This window comes from Sceloporus occidentalis, unplaced genomic scaffold, assembly GCF_023333645.1.
Source record: "Sceloporus occidentalis isolate IW3139 unplaced genomic scaffold, rSceOcc1.0.p SCAF_1, whole genome shotgun sequence".
NCBI lineage: Eukaryota > Metazoa > Chordata > Lepidosauria > Squamata > Phrynosomatidae > Sceloporus > Sceloporus occidentalis.
Window position 1 is genome coordinate 36,358,063 of NW_028316981.1, and position 25,074 is coordinate 36,383,136.

Below are 25,074 nucleotides of genomic sequence, written 5' to 3' on the forward strand. Positions count from 1 at the left end.
GACACACCTCTTCATGCCCCTGTCTCTTAAACCAGATGAGTGAAACACACTCTTGACTAAAGTGTCTAAAACACAAACCCATAAACTTCAAAATAACTGGCAACCTTTTCTTTACTTTTAGTGTCTCTGGCCTATTTCTCCTTATCTACTTGATAAAGTTATGCTTAGGCTGTACGATCATCGTCTGTGAGAAGGGTGGTGGCAGACATGTTTGAATGCTCCTCCAAACAAACAACTCCCTTCACAAAGAAAGCAAGGCATCAGTGACAAGTGTTCTAGCTGAGCCATATTTGTATGATTAGGACTAACTCTATGGAGGAATTTTCAGTTCAGACAGCTCAATGGAAGTAGTACAGTCCAGATGTAGCTTTACCATCTCAGTGAGAAAGAGGTTTCTGTTACACTCAGATTTTTTTTACTTTTCCTTGTTAGAAAGCTGAGTCAAAAATTCAAAACAACTCCCTACAGTTGCACAATGTACTCTTCAGCTTAAGAGAACATTTGTGGCAATAGCAGAGAGTTGGTGAAGAAAAAAACATTCAAGGCAGAACACGTTGTGATAGGAAAAAAAGGAGAGTGGTGCAATTCACATAGCGCTTTCTAAAACAGAATGGGAGCCACTGGAACAATTTTTTTCCTGACATTAGGAACAGTGATGATTTTGGGGAGGCTGTTGTTGATGATGTCTTTCTACAGTACCCTCTTACTCTGTCTTGATTTTAGGGTGGGATAATTTCCCATCCTACTTCCACTGAAGAAAGCAATCCTATCAATAGAGCTATAATGTTGGGTCCAATCCTTGGAATTCAGTGAGACAAGTTCAGGCTCCCACTCTTGTCTGCATGACAAACCAAATATTTTTGGACATGACAGCATTCACTTACCTACGAGGATCATGAACCTCAACAGCAAATTTCTTTTCACGGAAATAGAGATTCTCCAGTTGTTTCCATTGAAATAACTGAGGAAAAAATAAACAAGAAATACAATTATTTAAGTACCAAAACTTTCTTGAATCACTCTAAGACATTATTAATAATTCACAGAGTTTTCATTTGACAGGAACTCAAGTTACACTTGAGGATTAATGTATCATACACATCCCAACTGTTGGCTTTTTTACCATAAAAAGGTCCATGTAGTAACATATACTGTTTGTTGTAACAATGCATACTGTAAATGTTACTGCTGACATTTGGTAGACTATTCTATCACCTTCCTTTGCTGTCCTATACTCTACTCCCAACCAATCCTTTCAATATTTGTACCTAACAAACAATGCTACTGAATGAGGGATAACAAACATTGTTTCTTCTCATCCCAATTTTATCCAGACCAAACTGAATAACCTGAATCCTATTGTTGGTCCCCTCTAATGCAAACCCATTGACTCAACTGAACATACAGAAGCACTGGCTTACCAAGTTTCCATGGATTCAATCATCTGTTCTAGTTAGGCCTAACAATAGGATTTTGTCCAAGAAAACAATTAAATTTTAAATTTTCTCCCACTGAACCTCCTCCCACCACAGCTACCACATTACCCATTGAGTTCTGGTCATCTTTTTAAAAGCTTTGGTATCAGATGTATGAAGTCACACAGTCCTATGGCCCATATAGATTAATTTTATAATGTCATTTTGTAAATATCACTCAAGACATAATTGTATTCTGCATCATGCTTTCTTCCTCAAAATGCAGCTAAATTCCTTTTATGGAAATCATAAGCTCAATATGGTAAAGGCCACTTTAGTGCCTGCTCCAGATGGACTGTCCCCTCTACAGATAAAGCCATAACCACCAACCACTGTATGGAAAGGACCCAAGAAAACAGAGGAAAGTATTACGGCAGGCAGAAGATAATCATCCCAGACCGCTGCTTCTTCCCCCCACAACGCCTTTTATAAGGTGCCCTGGGCAGCAGACCCTTGAGAGCTGTGATTTGTAGTATCAGTTACAGTTTATAATATTCTTTTACCTTGATTATGTAACCTTGGAAGAATGTTTTTTTAATACTGAAAATTGGGATATAAATTGTATTAACAGACAAACAATTGTACCAAATAGCACAAAACATGAACATAGGTTAGAAATGGCACCATTCTAGGCTGAAATAACCAATCTATCAATTATGTAGCTCAGAATCTGGCCCATTTTCCAGAATCAAAAGAACAAAGAGGCAGAGAACATGGGAGAGTGGGACAGGAATGCAAGCAGTAAGGGATGTGGTCAGTTGTTTTTGACAATATATGCAAAGGGTGGAGGCCCTACAGATGTTGAACTACAGCTCCCATCAACCAATATAGGTAATGCTGAGATATGAGTTTCAGTCCCCGAACACTTGGAGAGCCACAAGTTCGCCACCCCTGATGTGTGCACATACCAATAGTGGCTAATATGTTGCTTGTCATTGAGGTGATGAATCTGGTCAGAGTTTTAGTCTGAAGGATCTGTCTAAGGTGATGAATCTATTTTAGGGCATCCAGAATAACTCCTTGAAAGTTCAAGAGAAAAAAGCTGTAGTGAATGAAACATCTCACTGACATGGAAGCTACCAGTCACCTCCTGTACGTGTGTCTCACTTCTTCTATGTTAGTGGCAACAATGAGTCACAAATAGTCTTATCTGCATTGGAACGGTAAGCATTATACAGCATGCCCGCGTCATACGCGGGCGCGCCTTACGCGGCTTGAGCATATGTGAATGGGCGCACGCGCATGTTGCGCCCCACACGCTGCCGTGCACGAGCCCCATTGTTTACAATGGGGCTTGAGCATAGGCAGAATTCGCCTTACGCGGCGGGATCCGGAACGGATCCCCGCGTAAGGCGAGGACCCACTGTATATCTGCTGCTTTGTTTTAAAAATTCACTGCAGGCCAATATGTTGGTATGGGTGAGGTAGGTTTACCATAACTTGATTTAGAAACAATCAATGAAAATCCCATATAAATTGTGAGAGCATGAAAAATTTAAAAGCGGTATTTTCAAAAAGATAAAAAGGGAAACAAACAAAGACCATTTATGCTTTGCTTTGATTGTTAATAAATAATAAGGTAGAATTATGATTTACCCAGCAGTTGTTTAAGTAATGTTGTAAAAATAAATTTGCTTGGAGATGTAAAGACTTAGACCAGTTACAAATGCATGTAGGCAACATAGAATCATAGAGTTGGAAGAGACCACAAGGGCCATCCAGTCCAACCCCCTGCCATGTAGGAATTCCAAATCAAAGCATCCCCAGCAGATGGTCATCTAGCTTCTGCTTAAAGACCTCCAAAGAAGGAGATGCCACTACACTCCGAGGGAGTGTGTTCCACTGTCGAACAGCCCTAACTGTCAGGAAGTTCTTCCTAATGTTGAGGTGGAATCTCTTTTCCTGGAGCTTGCATCCATTGTTCCGGGTCCTGTTCTCTGGAGCAGCAGAAAACAAGCTTGCTCCCTCTCAATATGACATCCTTTCAAATATTTAAACAGGGCTATCATATCACCTCTTAACCTTCTCTTCTCCAGGCTAAACATCCCCAGCTCCCTGAGTCGTTCCTCATAGGGCAAGGTTTCCAGTCCTTTCACCATTTTAGTCGCCCTCCAACATAGTGGAGAGTTACTACCTGATGTTTGACCAAGCACAGTACACTACCACAACGTGCGAGCCACAAACCCCAGTGGCACATTAACATTAAAACTAGCACCAAGAAACACTATGGACTTAGATGGGCAACTTGTGCCCTCCAGATTTCCTTTTTCTTTTTCTGGCTCACAGCTCCTATCAGCCATAGCCACCACAGCCAACAGCAAGAAACTGAGGCAGCTGGGGTCCAGTGGCATCAGGAGAGCCCCTTGCCATCAGTAGATTATGCAGAGACCTATGCTAAAGACTGTGCTAACTACAGTCGGCCCTTCTTATACACGGATTTTTTATACATGGATTCAAGCATCCACGGTTTGAAATTATTCAAAAAAGTATACATTTCAAGTATCAAATCTTGATTTTCCATTTTTATAAGGGACACCATTTTGCTATGTCATTATATTTAAAGGGACTTGAGCATTCACAGATTTTGTTATACATGGGGGATCTTGGAACCAAACCCCAGCGTATAACAAGGGCCCATTGTACCTTCGTAGCTGCTTTGGTGTCTTTGACAGGAAGTGGAGAAAATGAAAGGCAGAATAAAACTACTGTAATTTAGGGTATTTTCTAATGCACATCAGCTTGGGACTAAGCCCCACTGAATACACTGGAGCTAATTACTGAGTAAACATGCATTGGATTGCACTGTAAAGCCAACTATAATCATAGCTTAGGCACAGCTACAGGTAAACTCAATAGAACTTCAAATGAATATGAACACTGGGCCACACAGGTGTCTTATGGACACATCCTTTTATACAGATGCTGCTTACACTACAATGTAGTCTGAAAGTCCCACTTCTCACATATACTGGGAAAAGTGCTAAAAAATTACTTCCCCACTCAGTTGTGTTGTGAATGATTTCTGTTTGGTAAGGCTACCATTTCATGGCATGCATTTCTTTTTTTTCTTTTTTTCCTTCCCTTTTTCCTTTTTTAAAAAATGGTATTTGATGAACCTTCATGATAATAGTACAGAAAGGGCACATCCACCAGACAGCTTTCTTGTGTGAAAATTACAGAGAAAAATAATCTTAAAGAGATTTTGAATTCTTAATTTGAAATCAAAATTTGAACTCTAACCTACGTCAGCAGAACATCTGAAAGCAGTTCTTCTGATGCCAGTCTCTGAGTGAAGTTGGCATTCAGGTGCTGGCAGAAGAAGTTATGCCTTAGGGATTTCTTTATAGGAAATGCCAGAGGTATTGCACAGTTCCTTGAAACAGTTCCATGTACCACTTTTCAGTGGGAACAGGAAGCAAGAGTGAAGCAATAAGGACTGGGTAAAGCTTGGAAGGGGAAGAAAAAAGTGTGAAGGAGATGGAGACTTGAATCCTGTTTGTTTGTCACAGCTAGCATGAGCACAATCAATCAACAGTTGGATGGTGACTCAATGCATAGGGAAATTTAATTCATTCTGGGTTCTACTCTAATTAAGTAATAACAAGATTTAAGTCAATGTTGGAAAATGAGGGAAATGGTTGAACAAAAGGGTAGGCTGCAGTATAATGAGGAAGCGGGGAAGATATCCTATCCTATCTGTAAACTTCAAGTTCTATTAGAAATTTAGGAAGCTGCCTAATAGTGAGATCATTTGGTCATCTAGTTCTGTAGTGCCAACACTGACTGGCAGCTCCTCTGGGATCCAGACGGGAGTCTTTCCCAGCTTTTTTGAAGATGCCAAAGATTTAACCATTAAACTACATCCCTTTTTCTTATTCCATGCCCGATAACTCCAACTTTCCATGGAAAACTGCCTCCCTTTGTGCTTTAACAATCCAAGGAAATTGTTGATAATAGATAACAGAGTCCCTTTAGTTTCTCTGGGCTTATACTGTAGATGGAAGTGGCATGGCTTACAAAAGCCCTCTTCAGTGAGCATTGCTGCAAAACAAAGACAATGAGTTTTCATAGCTGCTCCAGGAGGACACTTGGGAGACAATGAGTTTGCACAGGTGGAGTCTATAGAGCAATTCAGGTCCGAAACTTTTTGTTGCCAGTATTGATGCAGGAGACAATATCCCAAGGGTTGGTATTTGGACTATGAAAAGAATTTTCCTGCTTGTTGAGCAAATCAAAGTGAAGGCAGAACATTTTAGAATGGCACAATGCCAGATTTCATCCAGTCTTCCTTTCACTCCCATGAAGAATTACTGTCTTTAAGTAACTTACTTGACAATTAATTATGTACATAATTCCATGGTCTACTGACAGTCTCAAGTTCTTAGGAATGCAGCTATACAATCTGCTCTTATGATTGTTAAACTGAAGAGTGAAATTCAACCTGGATTATTGTCAACTACATGAAGGTAAGGACACAAGTCTTAAAATACATGTAAGATATAAGTCTTATTTAGTGCTTAGAAAAAGTTAGTGTTTTTGGACTACAATTCTACAGGACACCCGGGCATGCTAGATGAAGGGACTGATAATTTCAAACAGTACCTTTTCTAAGACCTGGTTGTATTTAGTTCCTTAGATGCAATCATGTGCGCAGCTGAACTGTCTTTTGAGCAGAGGTCCAAAGGATCCCTTTCAATAAACTATATACTTAGTGCATGTAGTGAAGTTTGCAGAGGATGTGTACAAAAGGACTCAGTGAGAAATTGCATTCTTCTTCTACACAACAGTGGGATATAATATACTGAACCAGCCTGTACCCACTGCAGCTGCTAAACATAAACTGTAGTCTACAGCACCAAGCAACCATCCCTTTCAAATACACAAAAGATTACATTTTTGAATGCACTTATCTTGTGCCATAAATAAAGCCTAATCCTTCACATGTGTTCATAGAACAGCCAAGCACTGCTCATTTTACAAGCCTTTCATCTTCAGAAATCTTGCCAATTCCAAACTGTGCCTTTGCCCAAACTGTGTTTTATTAAAAAGTCTGCATATAAACATGCTTAAAAACAAACAAACAGCCACACGCTTCTGATATGCTGGAATGTATCAACAATCTTTATTGTTGACAAACTGAGATCTTGTTCCATAAAAACTGTATAAATATCCTCAAAATAGCATATAGATTCCACATCCCTCTCATCCCCTTTTTAAAAAAAATTGGAAGGCTATCTACAGCAAACAGAAATAAAACCAAGGAATGAAACAAGTAGCCTTCTGTATCAAAGGGTAATTTGAAACCTTTCACCCGGTAAGATTGTTTCAACAGCTAGGCAAAACCAGGAGCTCATTACCATTTTCGATCTTAAATATTTAAACCATCTGAGATATCAGACCAGCTGATTTCAATTAAACTCTCCCGATCCACTTAGATATACAGTTTGGGTCACTGCCGATTACTATCTTCTCCCTCTCGCTCTTTCAGAAAAGCCAAACTACACAACTTAATGCAGTATTAACACTTCACCCACACACAGCAGAAAAACAAGACAGCTTGCACATAAAGCTGAAGGAAAGATTCACTGCACTTACGTGGATCTTTGTGGAAACTCTTCCCTTGAAAGTTTTGTTACTCCATGTGCCAAAATTGTTCTTTTTTGAAAAAATGCATGACTTTAGGTAAGTCCTTCACCTCCAACCCCTTTCCCCTCTTCTTTGTAGCAGCAGAACTTCCTCTCTCAATGCCTCTGCCAGGTTTTCAGACACTTAGGTGTAACTCTGGTTTCACAGACTGCCTCCCTCCTCTGACACATTGCTGACATCACCAGGGCTGCCTCCCTATTCCACCTTCTCTCCCTATCTGTCTCTTTCCTCCTCCACAGATATCAGAGCATAGGAGGGCAAAAGAGGCAATGCTGATGGGTGTCTTGGAGAAGGAGGGGCATGCCTTAAAGTCAGCACAGAAGGAAGGGAGGGAGGAAGTTTCAGCTGCAGCTCTGGCCAAGCCAGGGAGCAGTATGACAACCTACTACTTTACCAGAGCCCGAGAAATGCGGTCCTCCCCATCAGTCTTATGCACCTGATCAAAAGGCAACAGGTTCTACAGGAAGAGTCTGCCACATTCCAGTGGCACTTCCCTGCAGTGCCAATTGACCAGAAAGGGGAGATTGGTGTGTGTATGTGTGTGTGAAACAAGATCTCTTGAGAGCACTGCCTCCTCCTTTTTTTCCTGCCTTATCGCTCTGACTAATAATGACTCCTAACCTCCCTCCCCCTCTTGACAATTTCCTTTGGCATTTGTAATTCTCAACCAAATATATGCCACCCTCTCTGTAATATATGATCCCTATGGGAACACTACTGGGAACATGTGAACATAGGAAATCTGCAGAGGTGGTGCTGCTGGATGAATAAATGAGCCTTTCAATGGTTCGTTGCTGAGAACAACCTATGATCTGTCAAATAACATTGTTATGGGCTGGAATCTTGTTGTCTGACCCTACCAGAGTAGGGCCACTCAATCAATTGTTGAATGGTGAGTCAATATATAAGTAAACCCCAATGGGTCTACTCTAGGGAGGACTAGTAACAAAATTTAGGCCACTGTTATTATTCCTTCGTTTACATTTTACCTTGCCCCCCCAAACTGGGATTCAAGGTGGCTTTCAAAAATTAAGGCAAATTCAGATTAAAACACATGCAAAGACATAAGTGAAAAAGTTATTGGATTAGCCATAGAATTAAGCCCATTTAAATAAACTCATTTAAAAAATAAAAGTACATAAAACAGTACATTCTAAAAACTGCTCATAGTCAGTTCCTAAGACTTGTCCTAGTCTTCCTAGGAAGGGAGTTCCAAAACCTGGGAGCCATGAAGGCCCTCTCCTGTGGTCCCACTAGACATGCCTGTGAAGCTGCAGGGACCAAGATATGGGCCCTTGCTGAAGGTCTTAAAAGCTCAGGGAGGCTCATATAGAAAGATATTCTGGATCTGAGCTTTACGGAGCTCAATGTATTACTTCAAAGTCCCCTAAATATGGGAAAAGAGAGTCAGTGTGGTGTAATGGTTTGGGTGCTGGACTAGAATACTGGAAGACCAAGGTGCATATCCCTGTGTGGCCATGGAAACCCACTGGGTGACCTTGGGCAAGTCACACTCTCTCAACGTCAGGGGATGGCAATGGCAAACACTCTCTGAACAAATTCTGCCAGGATTGGTTCACTTCAGGGTCACCATATGTCAGAAATGACTTGAAGAAACACAAAAGCAACAACAACAATTGGGAAAAAAGGTATTGTCTTGGGCCCATGCAAAGAATAGGGCAGAGATCAAACACATGAAAAGGTTGTGGTAGATGGGGCTGTAGCATTGCAGACCAAGGATTTTTTTTAAAGCATGAAACTGTGCTATCTAGAAATCAAGTAGTTCCCATTTTGGAAAAGAGGCAAGTGACAAATAAACCATTACAATTCAACACAAAGTAGATAGACCTGAAATGTGAGATTAGCATAATTTGTACAGCCTGATTCTGCTTAATATATTTTTACTTTTACTAGTTTCTGTGTGTGGCTTTTTTTTTTTTTTTTGGCACAACTAAATTTTTTCCACATTCCTTCCTGGACAGGAGAGAGGTATGCTGTTATTAACCAGTTTGGGCTTTGTTTTGGGAGAAAAAGTGAGACACAAATGTTAAAGCAAATGAACTTTGCATTCATGGACACCCACGCAGAAGGGGCTCTGCACTCAGGGTGCAAGCTTAGAGCAGGGAGAAGGTAGGCTCAGAGTGGATCATTCTGTTATAGGATTGCCATGCGATATGGTGTTTGGATTAGATATGCAACAGAATGAGGTTGGAGAATGGACCTAACCAATTCAGGCTGCAAGTTCAACATAGTGCTTTTGAATGTTCCCCTGCTGTTTGTTCAAAGTAATAAGGAGGTGGATATTCTGTAAACATTAGGGAAAGGAATATTGTAGCAGCTTTGCACACTAATTTTCCAGACTAACATGGCTATGTTTTTGAATTCTCTAATCATGCCACCGAAGTGGCAAATTCATTAGGAAAACTGTCAGCAGCCTGAGCATTTGCTCTCTGTGTTTGCCTTACCATAAGCCCTCTCTGCAGGGAGCATGACTGAGTTCTGAATAGGTCCTAGCATGCTGCTGGCCCTATAAAGCAGAAAGGAAACCATGCATGGCATTGATTTCCAAGCTGTTAATTAGTCCTCAGGTGTACAAAAGATCAAGTTTATGTATTTATTATGTATTTATTGAATTCATAATTTCCCAAGATGGGATTGAAGGTGACTTACAATAATTTTAAAAAAGATCAAGTTACAAAAGTTAGAAAAATTAGCAGTTCAGTTCAGATTTCTTTCTTTAAGGAAAAGCAGATCTTACTATTGACACAGTGCTTGAAGGCTTTGCTCCAGAAGCTACTTTCCCATATAAAATATCCCATATTTTATCTAGCAGCTGAAGATCATGACAGAAGATACCTATACCTTTCAACATTTCACCAATAAAAGCAGTATAGTGTGGTCAAGCAACATCAGTGTGTGGTCAAGGTGGAAACAGTAATTTATAAAGGAGAACACACAAAGAAGGAGAGGCTGGAACAGCTTACTGGAACAGCTTAGCTTACTGGGAAGGGCAAGATTCCCTCCTCCTCCTCCCTGCTGAGTTAACCTAGTGCAAACTATTTTTGGACTTTGAATTAACTGAGGAGAAAGAGGAAATGCAACAGGAGGACAGAGAAACTGGGACATTTTAAAAGCAACTGAAAAAATTGGGATGACAGAGAATTAATAAGGACTGTCCCTGCCAAATTGGGCCTGTTGGAGAATATGGATATGTTTGGGATATAGTGTGTTTTAAGAGAAATGACATTTTGGTGATACCACAGGCTCTGTTGTACTGATTTTATTTATTTTTATTTCATGTGGTGAGGTTTTTAAAATGCTTTTCTGATTATGTTTTATATTTTGCAATTTATTTGTTTTCATTTGTACTGGAAGTCTTCCAGAGAGCGTACATTATTGGGCCTGAAAGTATGCCACATGCAGTTTGATACAGTTGGACTAAGCAGTGGGAGATGCTGGTTCAAATCCTCAGGTGGCCTTGAGCTAGTCACGGTCTTTCACCCAGACATACCTCACACAATTTTGTGAGGATAATGTAGGGAGGAGAAGTGTTGAGCTCACTGGAAAAAAGTGGCATGCAAATATTACTACTACTACTTATGGTACCACTAGTGAGGAAATAAATATTAAAAATATATTCAGAAAAGTCCACAAATAGCCTACTTCACAATTAGAAACATTCTAGATGGAAAATCTACACGCTCCTTCCAACAGAATCCATGTTTTGTGCCTCCATTTTCCACCCGTGAAAGAGAAGTAGAAGTTATCCTAAACTAGAGTCAATTCTTCCAAATGAAGCCCTTAGGTCTTACACCAAATGTAGCCACCCAGTTGTTTGTATGAAGTTGAGTTACACCTCTTTCCAGAAGGCTTTCAGTCAATTTTTCGGACACAGGCATCTTAACAATTCTTGCTTCAGCCTGGCTCAGCTCCGCATCAATCATAATCAAGTATCCATTACGCAGAGTCAGTTCTTTATACATTTTCTTCACACAGTTTATAATCTTTCAAATATCTCTCACACATCCCTCAGGTCATTCTTTTTATAACTAAGAAACAGTAAGATAAATCTGGAGTGAGTATGATACAGCGATTAGACTTGTTGGGCTAGGCTAAGAAAGGCCAAGGTTCACATCTCCACTTAGCTTTGAAATTGTCCAGGTGATCTTGGGCCAGCTGCTAATGTGCAGTCTAACCCAGTGGTTCCCAAATTTTGGTCTTTGAGGGCTTTTGGTCTTCAGCTCTCATAATTCCTGATTGTTGGCTAAGCTGGCTGAGGCTTCTGGGAGCTGAAGTCCAAAACATCTGGAGGACCAAACCTTGGAAACCTCTAGTCTAACCTCTCTTAAAGGTTTGTTGGGAAGACCGAATGGGAGGGTGGCTAGGGAAAACTTCTTTAATTTAAGCTTCTAAAATGAAAGCTGTGGCATAATGCAAGGATACAAATGGGGTATAAAAATTGGTCTGTATTAGGTTTTTTGTTTTTGTTCCCTCACACAAGTATCTTTATGAGCCTCTGAATTGTAGTTCCATCTGTTCTCAAATTCTGAATATATACCAATGGTAGGGTAATCTGCCTACCTCCTGTTTTTTACATTTCTGAAGGACATTGCATACTTTAACAAAATAAGGTTAGAATGGCATTACTTCAACAGCTTGGGGGGATTTTTCTGCCATGACAATGACTTGTGTTTGACATGAACAATTCTGTTCTGGAGTAGTGGTGGAATTTACCTTGGCCTCCCTTTGTCAATTGCTCTTCTGTCACCTCACGGAGCACAGTTTAATACTTTAGGTAGTGAGACAAACAAATAATAGATACAAAATTTTTTTTTTTGGGGGGGGGAATTAAAAATAAAAATCTTGGGTTAAAGGGCAGATAATTGCTGAGGCCATGTTGCCATTACTGTATAGGAACATGAAGAATGATATTCAAAAGCCAGCAACGGGATTAAAGTACTTTTATCTTAAAGCCATAACACGAAACACAGAACTGAACACAAACATTTGCTGTGCATACAAGCAAGGGCTTTACTCTAGCCATTTATCATTCCTGTTATCAGTGTTAATCACACAAGTCTACTAAAGCAGTAGGAAAATACAAGCAAGTCTGGCATATTTGTGTGTGAGAGAGGTGAGGAAGAGCACATGCCTTTATTTGGACCATATACATGAAGAGGCAATCCCAGTCCAACTTACTGTGAGAAAGCCAAACTAGGCAGTATAGTATAAGAGTGGCCAACAGTTAATCTGAAAAGTGCTACAAGATCCCTCTGCTTCTACAGAAAAGCAGCTTCTAGGAGGTAGACAGTACGCCTGGGGAAAGGTATCAAAAGTGCCCCTCAAGGTTCTTTTCAAGTTCCAGATCCTAGAAAAATCACTTTTTGGATACAGTTCCCATAACCCCCATCCCACATTGCCGTGGTAGGAGCTGTAGTCCAGAATGTACCTTTCCCAAAGGCAGATACTAACTATGGAAACTAGGATTTCTTTCCCTTCAGCATTTCCTTTCCTCAACCAATATCTTATACCGCTCCTGAGCTCATACATATATATGCTTCACATGCTTTGTGAAAAAGATAATATTTTGACTATTTTCTTTGCTGGACCTATTTATGAGAGAAATTATAAAATGCAAAAAATTCTCCGTGGACAGAAAAAGGAATGCACTATCCCATAAAAAGTGAAAATGCTTGCACTTTGTTTAGCTCCAGAAAGCTGCATTTTCAAACATCTCTGGCCACAACTGAATAAACAAGCTTAAGTCTATAAGTTAATAATTCAACAGCATGGGCATTCCACTCCTACTAGGCACAATCAGCTGGGAACATCTCCTGCATAATTTCAATGAAATTAATGGGAGTTATGCAAGAGCTCAAGTACTTCTACTACCACGCAAAGTATGAAAATATCTGGGGGAATGTGTCCGCTGAGTAATAAACATCATATTTAGCAGAAAAATAAACCTTACAGCCTTTCTCCCCGTATTTGGCTTGTACTTACTTATAGTGTCATCACAAATTATTCCGGAGCATGCAAATGTCATTTGCAAATGAGACACACTTCTTTTCAGTCAAACTGACTTGCAAGTTAACACACTTAAGGAATCTAGCCTATGTTTTGAAACAGTATACAGAGTTCTGCTTATCATATGGATGTGCAAGTCTTCATAAAGTCAGAGATTTCAGCAAACTGTTGGTAACCAAGAGTAACTATAAGAGCTATAAGCACGCAAAAATGACATTTCCCAACTACCTAGGAACAATTTAAGGTGTTCTTTTCCAAGTATTCTGAAAACATTAAGAACAAGATGCCAGGAAAGGCAATGGAATACACAGAAAAATAAACGTCTACTTTGATCTTAGAGATTTTAAGGAAAGGTTCCACTGGCAAATGTATTATTACATAGTGTACCTTCTGCCCATTATCACTGCAAAGATACACTGTTCAACTCAATGGCCTCAAGACATCCAGCATCAACGTAAACTGACAATGCTAACAGACTGTGCTGGTCTCATCTTTACAGTAATAGAACCACACAGTGCAAGATTTATCCTACCCATTTCTCCTTATTTCACTGATCTGTGGTGGGAAACCTGATGGCAGAACACACTGAAAAAATGACATGAACTGGGAGAAGGAAAGTACTACAGAAAACCAGCTTTATTTTTACAAGGGGAGGGGCATAAAATTAAATTTTCTATAGTGGCTTTGGCAATATGGTTAATTTAGTTTGAGGTTTAATTGATAGCCTATGACTTGTGGTAGAAATCTGGACAAGTATATGTAGTAGTTTCCCATTCCAGGCACTGACCAATCCTAGAGTCATTTCGTTTTTGCAAATTTACAGCACACTGTGCTTTGAGACTTGTTCCTAAACTGAATAAATAGCATGTGATTTGGTTTCAGAGCACATACAAAGGTCCAATTTTGATCTAACCTTTTAGCTCCTTTTCTGCTAGCAGGTCAGTCCTGCTGGTAGGCGGAGAGAGGCAGCCACATGAGGCAGCAGATGCAGGAGAAGTGAGAAAAGCAGCAGGCAACTGTTTTGGAGGGCATAGCTACAGGGTGCAATGTGGGCTCCCTGTACCTACTAAGCTACCTTTTAAACTACTCTCAGGGGTGTACAGGGAACAGTGAACGTTGTCAATGTTGAAGCATTATTCAGATGCCAATCTGGCCTTGGACCAGTCATGTTTCTAGTCACCCTGTCCATGAAGACTGAAGACTTTGCATTCATCACCAAGAGGGACTCCCAGTTACACATACTCTGAGCCCAATCATCTGTGCTTCCTTGCTGGAAGAAGTTTGCAACTACAATTTCCTCTTTTTAAAATAATTCCTACACAGGAAAATGCATTTTGCACCCTATATTGTAGGGTTGTGTTAAGTTTCAAACGTTGCAAAGCTAACTGTTGATAGAAGGCACACAGTTCTCATGGAACTGAAATAAATATATTTTTAAACATTAAACATAATTTTAAATTTGCCTTTTAGAATATCAGAGATCAACGATGATATTTTTTGGGGGGAGTCTGAAAAACAGAATTAATCATTAGACTTCACAGTTCATATAAATGTCATGCTTCCCTTCTTCTCCACGAGTTAAAGGGAAGGGGCAATCCTTGACAAGATTTAATAGCTGTTCATGTATCTGCAGTTGCAAAACACAGTCTGAGATATAGCAACTAGAAATCAGGGTAGAACACAGAGTGCACTTCATATACAAGCGTCAGAGGATGAGTCATGCCTGTGAGCCACATAATATTTCTTAAGGCCAAGAATAAGATAAACTATGGGGATGGGATCCAAGACACCCACAGGATCTGCTCCCACTTAAGATAGTCTGCTTACATGACTCAAATCCAATGATATTTCTGAACTGCTGATGAAGAGTATCCTCCAAAGAACAGGTGGTGTATTATCTAGAGTGCCAAGAATGGACTGTGAAGACCTCAGCTCCAGTTTGCACACAGGTATGGTGTTGTTTTTTATGGCCCTGTGCCAGTCATTGTCAGTGAGCTTTATCAACTTCACAGGTTTGTTAGAAGGATCATTATAAGGATTAGTAACATACTATACTGTGCTGTACTCTGAGCTCCAAGAAAGTAAAACTGATTCAAAACACAATAAAGAAATAAAAATATGCTCATATATATCTCAGAAATTAAGACACACCTACATAGAGGGCCAAATTCAACATCAATCCTACTTAGAGCTCTCCCATCAGAATCAATGAGGTTTAGGTTAGCTGTGACTAGCAAATTCTATTCACTGGCTTTATCTCATAATAATATACAGTTGGCCCTTCATATCCATGGATTCTTTGCCCATGGATTGAACCATCCACAGTTTTTGATACACACACACACACACACACACACACACACACACACACACACACACATATTTTCTGGCGTATAAGACGACTGGGCATATAAGACGACCCCCCCCCAACTTTTCCAGTTAAAATATAGAGTTTGGGATGTACTCACCGTATAAGACTACCCCTCTTCCAACGCACACCAAATAAAAATTTAAAAAACATCAGATTTGATTTCAATATGATAATTTAAATTCAAATGCTTATAACATGCAGGTCCTTAGCAGGAAACCTTGTTGTATACAAAGCCTGCCTGGATTAGTCATCTCTCCCTGCCTGCCCAGTGCTCCCTGTCTCCAAGACTATCAGAGCGGTAGCTGCTTTCATACGATCGCCGCATATAGCAGGGATGTGGCTGCAGCCGTTTTTGAGCTCCCCCCACCATATGCGGCGACTGCAGATTCTCCAGTCCAACTCGGAAGTTTCAGCACCTGCCCTATAATATGACACCTGGTGTATAAGACGACCCCTGACTTTTGAGAAGATTTTCCTGGGTTAAAAAGTAGTCTTATACGACAGAAAATACAGTATATATTCATTTTACTATTTTATATAAGGGACACCATTATAATAAGCCATGGTATATAACGGAACTTGAGTCTCCACAGATTTTGGTATGCACAGGGGGTCCTGGAACCAAACCCCAGCAGATTCCAAGGGCCCACTGTAGAAAGGAATAATAATACTAATATTATTGAGGCATTAAGGGCTTTCAGACAGCTAAGATTTCCATAAAGTAATACTCCCTAATGACAAAACATTGCTGCTTTGGCCCTAAACGCTAACAGTTTGAAGCCATCAGAAATTTGGAAGATTAAACAATTTGGCTCTTAAACATTTCAGGAACAATCATTCTACACCCAACCACTGCTCTGCTTCATCTTTAAAAAGGTAAACGTAGTCCCTTGACATGAATGTCTAGTCTTAACCGACTGTAGGGGGCGGTGCTCATCTCTGTTTCTAAGTCATAGAGCCAGCGTTGTCCAAGGACTGCTCTGGTGGTCATGTGGCCAGCATGATTGCACTGAACGCTGTTACATTCCCACTGAAGTGGTACCTATCTATCTACTTGCATTTCCATGCTTTCGAACTGCTAGGTTGGCAGAAGCTGGGACTAGTGACAGGAGCTCACCCTATCATGCAGCACTTGGGCCTCAAACTACCAACCTTCTGATCTTCTGATCATCAGAACTGGCATCTTAACCACTAAGCCACTGCATCCCTGCTGCTTCATCTTTAACAGATGTCAAAACAGCTTCTATGCGGTCAATGTCTTAACCACCTGAGCCACCACATCCCTATATATATATATATATACACACACATACACACACACACTATGATTTTTAGCAGCTGAATGTTGTTTTCCTTTCTGTAAGTATGTATTGTCAGAACCAGTGTGATGTAGTGGTTTCAGTGTTGGATTAGAACCCCAGAAGGTCTGAGTTTGAATCTCAGCTAAGCCATGGAAACCCACTGGATGATCTTGAAACTCTCTCAGTTTCAGAAGAAAGTAATGGCAGACCTCCTCGGAATAAATCTGACCAAGAAACCCCTATGATATTTCAGAGTCTTGAAGGTGAACAAAAACAACAAGGCTGCACTGAACTATACTTTTATATACAATTTTTAAGATGACATACACTTTTTATCAATAAGAATGCATAGATATTCTCTCTATCTCTATGGATGGAATACTGAAATACGACTGGAGATGAAGGTTCAAATCCCTGCTCAGCCGCAGAAACCCCCTGGTGACCTTGGGCAAGTTACACTCTCTCAGCCTTAGAGGAAGGCAAAGGCAACCCCCCTCTGAACAAATCTCACCAACTCTTGGTTTTCAATTAAATGCACTTTAAAAACCCAAACTATGAGTATTCATTATATGTTAAGCTAAAACATTGGTCCAAAACACACTGCAGGGGCAGTTAAAGCTGCCTTAAACTGGATTATTTCTGCAGTGTTTTGAATTCTGATTCCACAAATTGGTATGTGTTTTATCCACAAATTGGTATGTGTTTTAGGTGAATAGAGAACTCCTAAGCTTTTACTAACATATGGAATAAATAGATGCCGTTTATTATAAAAGATATTTGTGTGCTGCTTACATTTTTTATATATTAAGTACATTTATTTATCAAAGCTAGAGTCTATTCTAGACCTCCATTTTTCCAGAGCTAAATTCTCCCAACCCAGAGTTATTTCTAGCCTGGCATCCAGGCACAGTGAAGAAGTTAAAAGATTTATGTAGTAGTTTTGAATTGCCATCCACAAAGATAGAAGGCCAATAGCTGGGGATATTTCAGTCATCTATCTTGTTTCTTTACAGCTCTTTATCCATTATTTAGCCACACATGTACAGGACTGCCACATGCATACATATGCATTTTGCTCTAGTCAGCTGAAAAATGTTTTATTAATATATTTAAAGAGTATCAAGGATATACAGTTTTCAAAATCTCTGAATAATTTTACACAAAAATTCTACTGTTATTTTTGAGGCTAAGTTGCTTATACGTCTTTCCTTATATATATTAAAATTTGCCTAGGAGGCCGGCACTAAAAACCACATAACACCATATTGGAAGAAAGGCCACAACTTTATTAGCAACAGCAAACCAAAACAGAAGGGTTGGCACAAAGCATAAGGTCAGGATCTGAAGCATCGACTAACCCCTCGGTTAATCGATAAGCAGCATGCCTGGTGACCGCCAGGCGTTGGGATGACCTAGGGGCTAAGTACCGCAAACTGGCCGCCATCACATCAGGCGTTCTCTAGATCACAAAGCCCCTAGTCACCGGGTGGCATATCCATGTTGTGGCCCCCGCAATGGCCACAACCCTTGCACAGCTTGCCCCCAGGTCTCAATTGACTCCCAAACCAGTGCTCCATAGCCCTGGTAACCAAACCAACCAGATCCTGTCCTATGCTGCCGCCCCAAGTTGTGACAATATACCCAAGAACCCAAGCGGAGGGTGGGTGGGAGAGCCGAGCGGCAAATGGCTGCGGGGCCTGGCCTCGTGGCCAATATATAGCCAAGGCCCCGCCCATCACCCCATACTGAGGCTCCTCCTCCAAAGCGGCCCCAACCAATGGGCCGCCCTGGAGGACTGGAGCCCCACCATAGAAACTTCCTCCGCCCTTACTAGAGCGGCCCGGGAGGAAGGGGAGGGCCCTTCCAGCCCGAGCCACCAATCGGGGCGGAGGGCAGGCCCCAACCCGGAAGTTGGGGCCATGGAGCCGCGCCGGCTCCCTTCAGCAAAGCGGCTGGCCCGGGGAGTCGGGCAGCCGCTTTTTGTAATAAAAATATGCAGAAAACAGAAGAGTAAAGAGGTATTGTGTAACAAGTTAAGTTAAACATCTAGCATTATAGTACATTTCCCTCCCCAAAAGTAAGATTTCCCCCTTAATTTCATTCCACACTCAGCATCCATCAAACCAAAGTCCTTATTGAGATCTTATCCATGCCCAGCCTAACCATTTTTCTATTTCTAATTGTCCCTTTCAAAAATTAATCCATTCCTATCTGCCACTGCTCCATCTCTACTTCTAACTGGCCCTATCTGACAGTTCAGCAGAGAAGCCTCTGGTTTTACATTCTTTCTGCCAAAGTGCCCCCACCCCACACACACACCAAAAACATTCTGAAGGTTATAATGGGTTTCTTTTATCAGGCCATGGAAGGTAACAGTTTAATGTGTCTTCACATCTCACACTACAAGAAGTTTTGTTTTTTCAGTGTCTGATTTTGTTTCCCTTTCATTCCACCTTGTGTCTTCTGATGTTCTGGGTGTCTGAGTAGAACACATTTGCTTCTGCACACACAAACACACCTCTGCATGTGGCACCTCTGAATGCTTTGCAAGACTTCTCATTGGGGTTCAGAAAATATCTCACACTTTACACAGTTGTTTTGCTATCCCCCCCCCCCCCAGAAAATTTTTAGTGAATGAAAATTAATTTTGGCTGGATCATGTACTCTCAGTTTTCGGATCTGTCTTTCTGGGAAGGCAGCAGGTACAATAACAAAAAGGCAATGTTATACTCTCCTGGCTTTATTGGGCGTCTCCTCTAACCCTTTATTCAGATTTCTAGTTGGTGAAACTTTGACTAGTGTGTGCTCACTACTGTGAAATGGGAAAAAGGATGTGTACTATGCAAAAGTGGGCAACAGTGACAGAGCAGGCAGGATTTATAAGATCCACTTGCTTCTTTTGCTCTTAAGAAAAGCAGAGTTGTGCCAGCCTCCTGCTCCCCTCCCCTCTATGCACACACAGTTTAGCTGGGAGAGGATTATTCTCAGGGGGTATGTTGAAATTAAAGGATGCTTGCAGTCATCTCTGACAGCAGCTTCAAAGAATGTGGAACTGACTAAAGGCCAGGGAAAAAGAGAATGCGGTTAGTTACCCAGCTGGAATACTTCCAGAAAAAGAGGTCAACACACCTTAATCTTACTAGAGGTTCTATATCTCAAAATCAAAGAAGCTTTCCAGCTTCGAATACAAAACCAATGGAAACCGTATACAGTCAGCGTTTCCTTGTAAATATGCATAGAGAAAACAAGTTTCAACATATTGAAACTCTCAAATCTTGCAAGATATAATCCCTACACCTTGTGGTTAATCTGTAAACTATACTGCAAATTATAAAGTTTTGTAGGAAACAGCTGACAATGGGAAAGTAATAACTGTTTGGCGAGTAAGAGTACACAGAGAAAAAAAAATATTCTGAAACAGTGATGTTAACAAGCAGTAACACTTCCTTCCTAAACTGAAAAAAAATCAAATAAATCAGTATTCATTTCAATAGCTGTATTCAAACCCAACCCTCAATGTCTTATATATTTATACCCATATTAAATGTTTCCATATTTCAATCAATACATATAAAATGACAATGCTGAAATCTATAGGAAAATATAGATCCACAGGAATCTATAGCTGTTTTGCAAATATATACATTTCTGAGAGAGGAATGCAAAACTGGAACACTCTCTTAGCTGTAGAGCTCAGAAAAGTTAATTTTTTAAATGATAAAAGTCAGAATTCCCCACTCATCCCCAGAATCACCTTCTGTGAGTTTAAAACTTGTATCAAGGATTTTGAACCCCTGATTTTTTTTTTTAAACCTAAGTGGGTTAGTACTGAAAGGCCGCAGATGAGGATAATTCTCTTTTGAAGTATAGTGCTCCTAAAAATCTGGTGCTAAGGATTTGATTCTGCATTTCTAGGATTACAGGGATGAAGACTGAAAGGACCACAGCTCAGTGATACAAAATATGTGATTTTGATACAGAAGGTTCTCAGATCAATCTGCAGGATCTCTAGTTTAAAAGATCAGGTAGCAGGTGATGGGGAAAAAAGACTCCTCCCTGAGACCACAGAAAGCTGGTGTCAGCCAGAGTGGCAGAAAATACATTGGTCATAGAGACCAATGTCTTGACCCATATAAGGGACCTTCATATGTTCTTAATCAGATATAGAGGGCCCCTTCTTCCTCCAAACATCTACTTAAGAGGCAAAGTCAGTTTTCATTCCCTGCCTGGTTGGCAGTTTAACCCCATAAGGGCAGGTGGTAAAAGACTGTGACTTTGTCCCAGTATCTCTCATTCAAAAGGCAATTTTTTCAGGTTCCGGCCTTGAATGAGACATGCGCTTCAGACATGCTGGAATTTAGGTGGCACAGTCATCACCGTGTGTTAGGTGACTGTGATCTTACTATACACATGATTGAGGCCTTAGGGGCTTTCCACAGAAAGCTAAAAAGATTTCATTGTCAGAGACTCTTTGGTTGGACTCTGGAAGAAGGCTCTATCGAAACTTTTTGCTTTCTGTGGAATAAAATTAAGGGGTCTATCATATGTGTTGTGAGACCACAATTACCTACTGCAGAGCGGTACTACATTTATACAATGGACCAAACATATTTTGAGGAAAGGTTCTATTGATCTCACCTCTGTCCATCTCTAATTCACACCTTTACTAAACATGTTTATTTCTTTCTCCTTCCAAACACTCTTAGCTTTAATTGTCTTTGCTCACTTTTGCAGTTTGTTATGCCTGGCAAACACAGAACCACCCTCTGTGTAAAGAAGAAATTGCACTCTCTCCTCCTCTATGACGTCTTCCTTAAAATGTGTCACTGCTTTCAGAAGCTGATTGGTCTCAGAATTTGCCATCTCTCTTCTCTCTCCTTTGGACTCTGTCTCCCCTCACTTCCTTCTCTAGTCTATGCTGTGTAACTCTTTCAGAAACCTGTAGTTGCCATGAACAAACTGCAAAATGCTACGGAAACAAACACTTGTCATTCATTATACCAAAAATTTCCAATGAGAGCATAAGATTTTAAAAACCTTATATTTATGTTTTTAAAATGCCTTTGAACTGTTTTTAATTTGTATTGTTTTAAATCTTGTATTAGCTGTCTTGAGTCCCATTATCAGGAGAAAGATGGGATATAAATAATAATAATAATAATAATAAGGCTACCTAAACTGGATGAGACCAAAGGAATGTTTAATCTAACATTTCTGTCCCCTGAGATCAAACAGATACACCAGCATGAGAACAGAACGTGAATGAAACAGTATGGTCAACTATGGAAGTCAAATTTTATTTGATACAGAAGGAAATGTATACTCAGTATGAGCCCTTTTATACAACAACATTGTAGCAGAACAATTCCACTTTAACTGCCTTGGCTGCATCCTATGGAATCCTGGGCTCTGCAGTTTGGTGAGAATTCTAAGTACCTTCCTAAACTGCAAGTCCCAGATTTCCATAGGATGTTGCTCTGGCAGTTAAAGTGGAAATCATACTGCTATAAATGACCTGTAACCATTCATATTTTCAATGAATCTTTCTAATCCCCTTATAAAAGAAGGCAGGGAGGGAGGGAGAGAGCAACATAGTAATTTGCTTTGCCTAAGAATGAGCAGCATGGTGCAGGTATTTTCAACATCCCCTCTAGCCAGGAAACTTGGTTCAGGTTTCACAGGTAAATATTACAAACCTAGTCTGCTTCCAACCCAGTGTTTTGACAAAGGGTTGCATGTGTTAAACAACACAACCAAAATTCTGCTGGCATCAAGGCAGGCTATACACAGTTAAAAATATAGAATAAAAATCCATTATATTATTTGATCACTGCACACTCATGAGTGACTGGATAAACACACCAGACATTCCAGAGATATTGTAGAATGCTTATTTCTGATTTGTTACACTGCGTGCCATATTGGTTGGCTGGTTTTGATGTGAATTGCCCTTAGGCATAATTTGCGGGAAACCAGTGTATAAATAAAAACTGAACTGTCAAACAATGACAGGGAGAGTCACCACTTTCCACCAAGTGAGGGGAGTTAAAGCTTAGAAAATGAAACCATTATTTTTCTGGAGCTCAACTCCCCAACTTTCTAAACTAGTAGTATAGCCAGTGGCTACATTGGCTGGAGGATCCTGAGAGTTGCTGTCTAAACAAAGTAAATTTCCCAAGTGTGAAGATGAAGGCTTTCATGGCCGGCATCCATAGTTTTTGTGGGGGTTTTGGGCTATGTGGCCATGTTCCAGAAGAGTTTCTTCCTGACATTTTGCCAGCATCTGTGGCTGGCATCTTTAGAGAATGCTTGCCTGGAAAAAGTTGGGTATATATATACTGTGTGAGCCTGGGAATGCAGGAGTGATTTGCATCTGTATTGTTCTGTTGCTGATGGCAGGCCTCAGGCTGGGAGGCTAATTCAAAAGAGGATTAGTGTCTGCTAACTGGTGATCATTTTCTGCTGGGAAAGCCCCTGACTCTGAGTGGTTTCCCTAGTCTGGAATATCTAATTTCTGCACCCTTAAGGTGTTAAATAAATCCCACATTAGTGCTGCTGCACACTGCAGAATTAATGCAGTTTTACATTGGTTTAACTGCCATGGCTCCATCCTATGGAATCCGGGGATTTGTAGTTTATTGTGGCATCTGAGCTACTTGACAGAAAAGGATAAATAGCTTACAAAACTGCAAACACCAGAATTCCATATCAGTCACCCACTGCAGTTAAAACTGCATCATTTCTGCAGTGTAGATGCAGCCTGCTGGGACACCTTAAGATGCAGACCTTTTCCAGAAAGTTGACCAGATGTATCAACTGTTGAACACATACTTGGATTGTATTCTGAGAAGCCAGAGGAAGCTAAAGCCCTTTAGGAAAATGTGCAAATGCAGAAAAATGTACACCAGCTGTTGACCCCTGAATAGCTTTGGAGGCATGAAGAATAGCAGACCAACCAGCTCAGAAAAACAGGCAATGCATAGAGGTGTGGCTGGGAAGAAACAAGGTGCATCTCCCCTGCGGCAGAGTTGCTACACGTGCTCCTTGCTATATCCAGCAGGGTAAACTGATTCTTTCCAAGGACTCCAGGACTCTTTCCAGATGTTTATGGTTTGCTGAGGAATGAAATTGGGATAGTGGGGGGGGGGGGGGAGGATTGTTAAAGGTGGCTGAGATAGGTTTTGGGTAATACCCTCTTGTCTGGCAAAGTTAAAAGGGCTCATTTTCCCTGGCAATCAATTTATGTTGCAAAAAGGGTTCTGAGGTATTGTGTCTTACTGCAGGGACACTTAGATGTGACAAGGATTCCACTGTGAAAGAGAGTATGGCACACAACCTGTGTGGATATTTTAATACAGAATATATCATGATGAACATTAGATTGCTTCCATTCCAGAACTTGTACTGTTAATAGCAACTGCACAAATATAGAAAAGTAATGGGGAAACTTTCTTCTAGCACTATCACTTGTTGATCATGATGCAACTAAATATGTTCTGGTGGGAACCAAAGCTTCCAGAAGTCACACAAGTCATTGAATGTAGTCTACATGGGAGCAATCCCACTCCTATGAAATCTCAGAATAAAGGGGCCTGTTTCTGGAAGGTCCCAGAGCATGTTGGAGAGCATTTCCAAACAGCATCATAAGGACCAGTGAGCTGTTGAAATAAGTCTGGAGTAAGGTTGGCAAGAGACATCAACCAAGTTTGTTTTATACAAACAACAACAAATCTCAAATTAGGAACATCACCATTATCATTGTTAAATCCATTGTTTTTGTTGTTTTTGTGCGTGCCTCCAAGTTGTTTTGATTTATGGCAACAAATGGTGACCCTAAGATGAACCTTATCATGGGGTATTCTTGGTAAAAAAAATTTTCAGAGTTTGCCTTTGCCTTCCTTTAAGGATGAGAGTGTGTGATTTGCCTAAAGTCACCCAGTGGGTTTCCATGGCTGAGCAAGGATTCCAGAATCATAATCCAATGCTCAAATCACTACATCATGCTGGCTTTCTAAAGCCACTATTACAAAATACAAAGAGAATGGATGAACCATGACTTTGCCTAGAGAAGGCTGTCTACCAAAACTCAGGGCCCGAACAGGCACGCCAAAATAAAGCTGCTTTAGGTCACATTGGAGGTATGCTGTTTAAATGCTGCATGCTTATTAAGAGGCTGGAAGTCACGCCAAAGCCATGCTCCAGTACTAAGGACTGGAGTGCAGCTTTGGCACAGCTTCTGGCCTCTTCAGATGCA

General features: G+C 40.6%; 1 protein-coding gene across 2 annotated transcripts in view; it reads right to left on the bottom strand.

Annotated features, from left to right (window-relative positions):
* Positions 1 to 25,074, bottom strand: part of FRMD4B (FERM domain containing 4B) — a 286,248-nt gene that overhangs the window by 35,834 nt on the left and 225,340 nt on the right. For both annotated transcript variants that reach the window (XM_089519398.1, XM_089519389.1), the window contains one exon: positions 885 to 961. In XM_089519398.1, the coding sequence (XP_089375524.1) occupies positions 885 to 961 (77 nt within the window). The remainder of the gene's footprint in view (positions 1 to 884; positions 962 to 25,074) is intronic.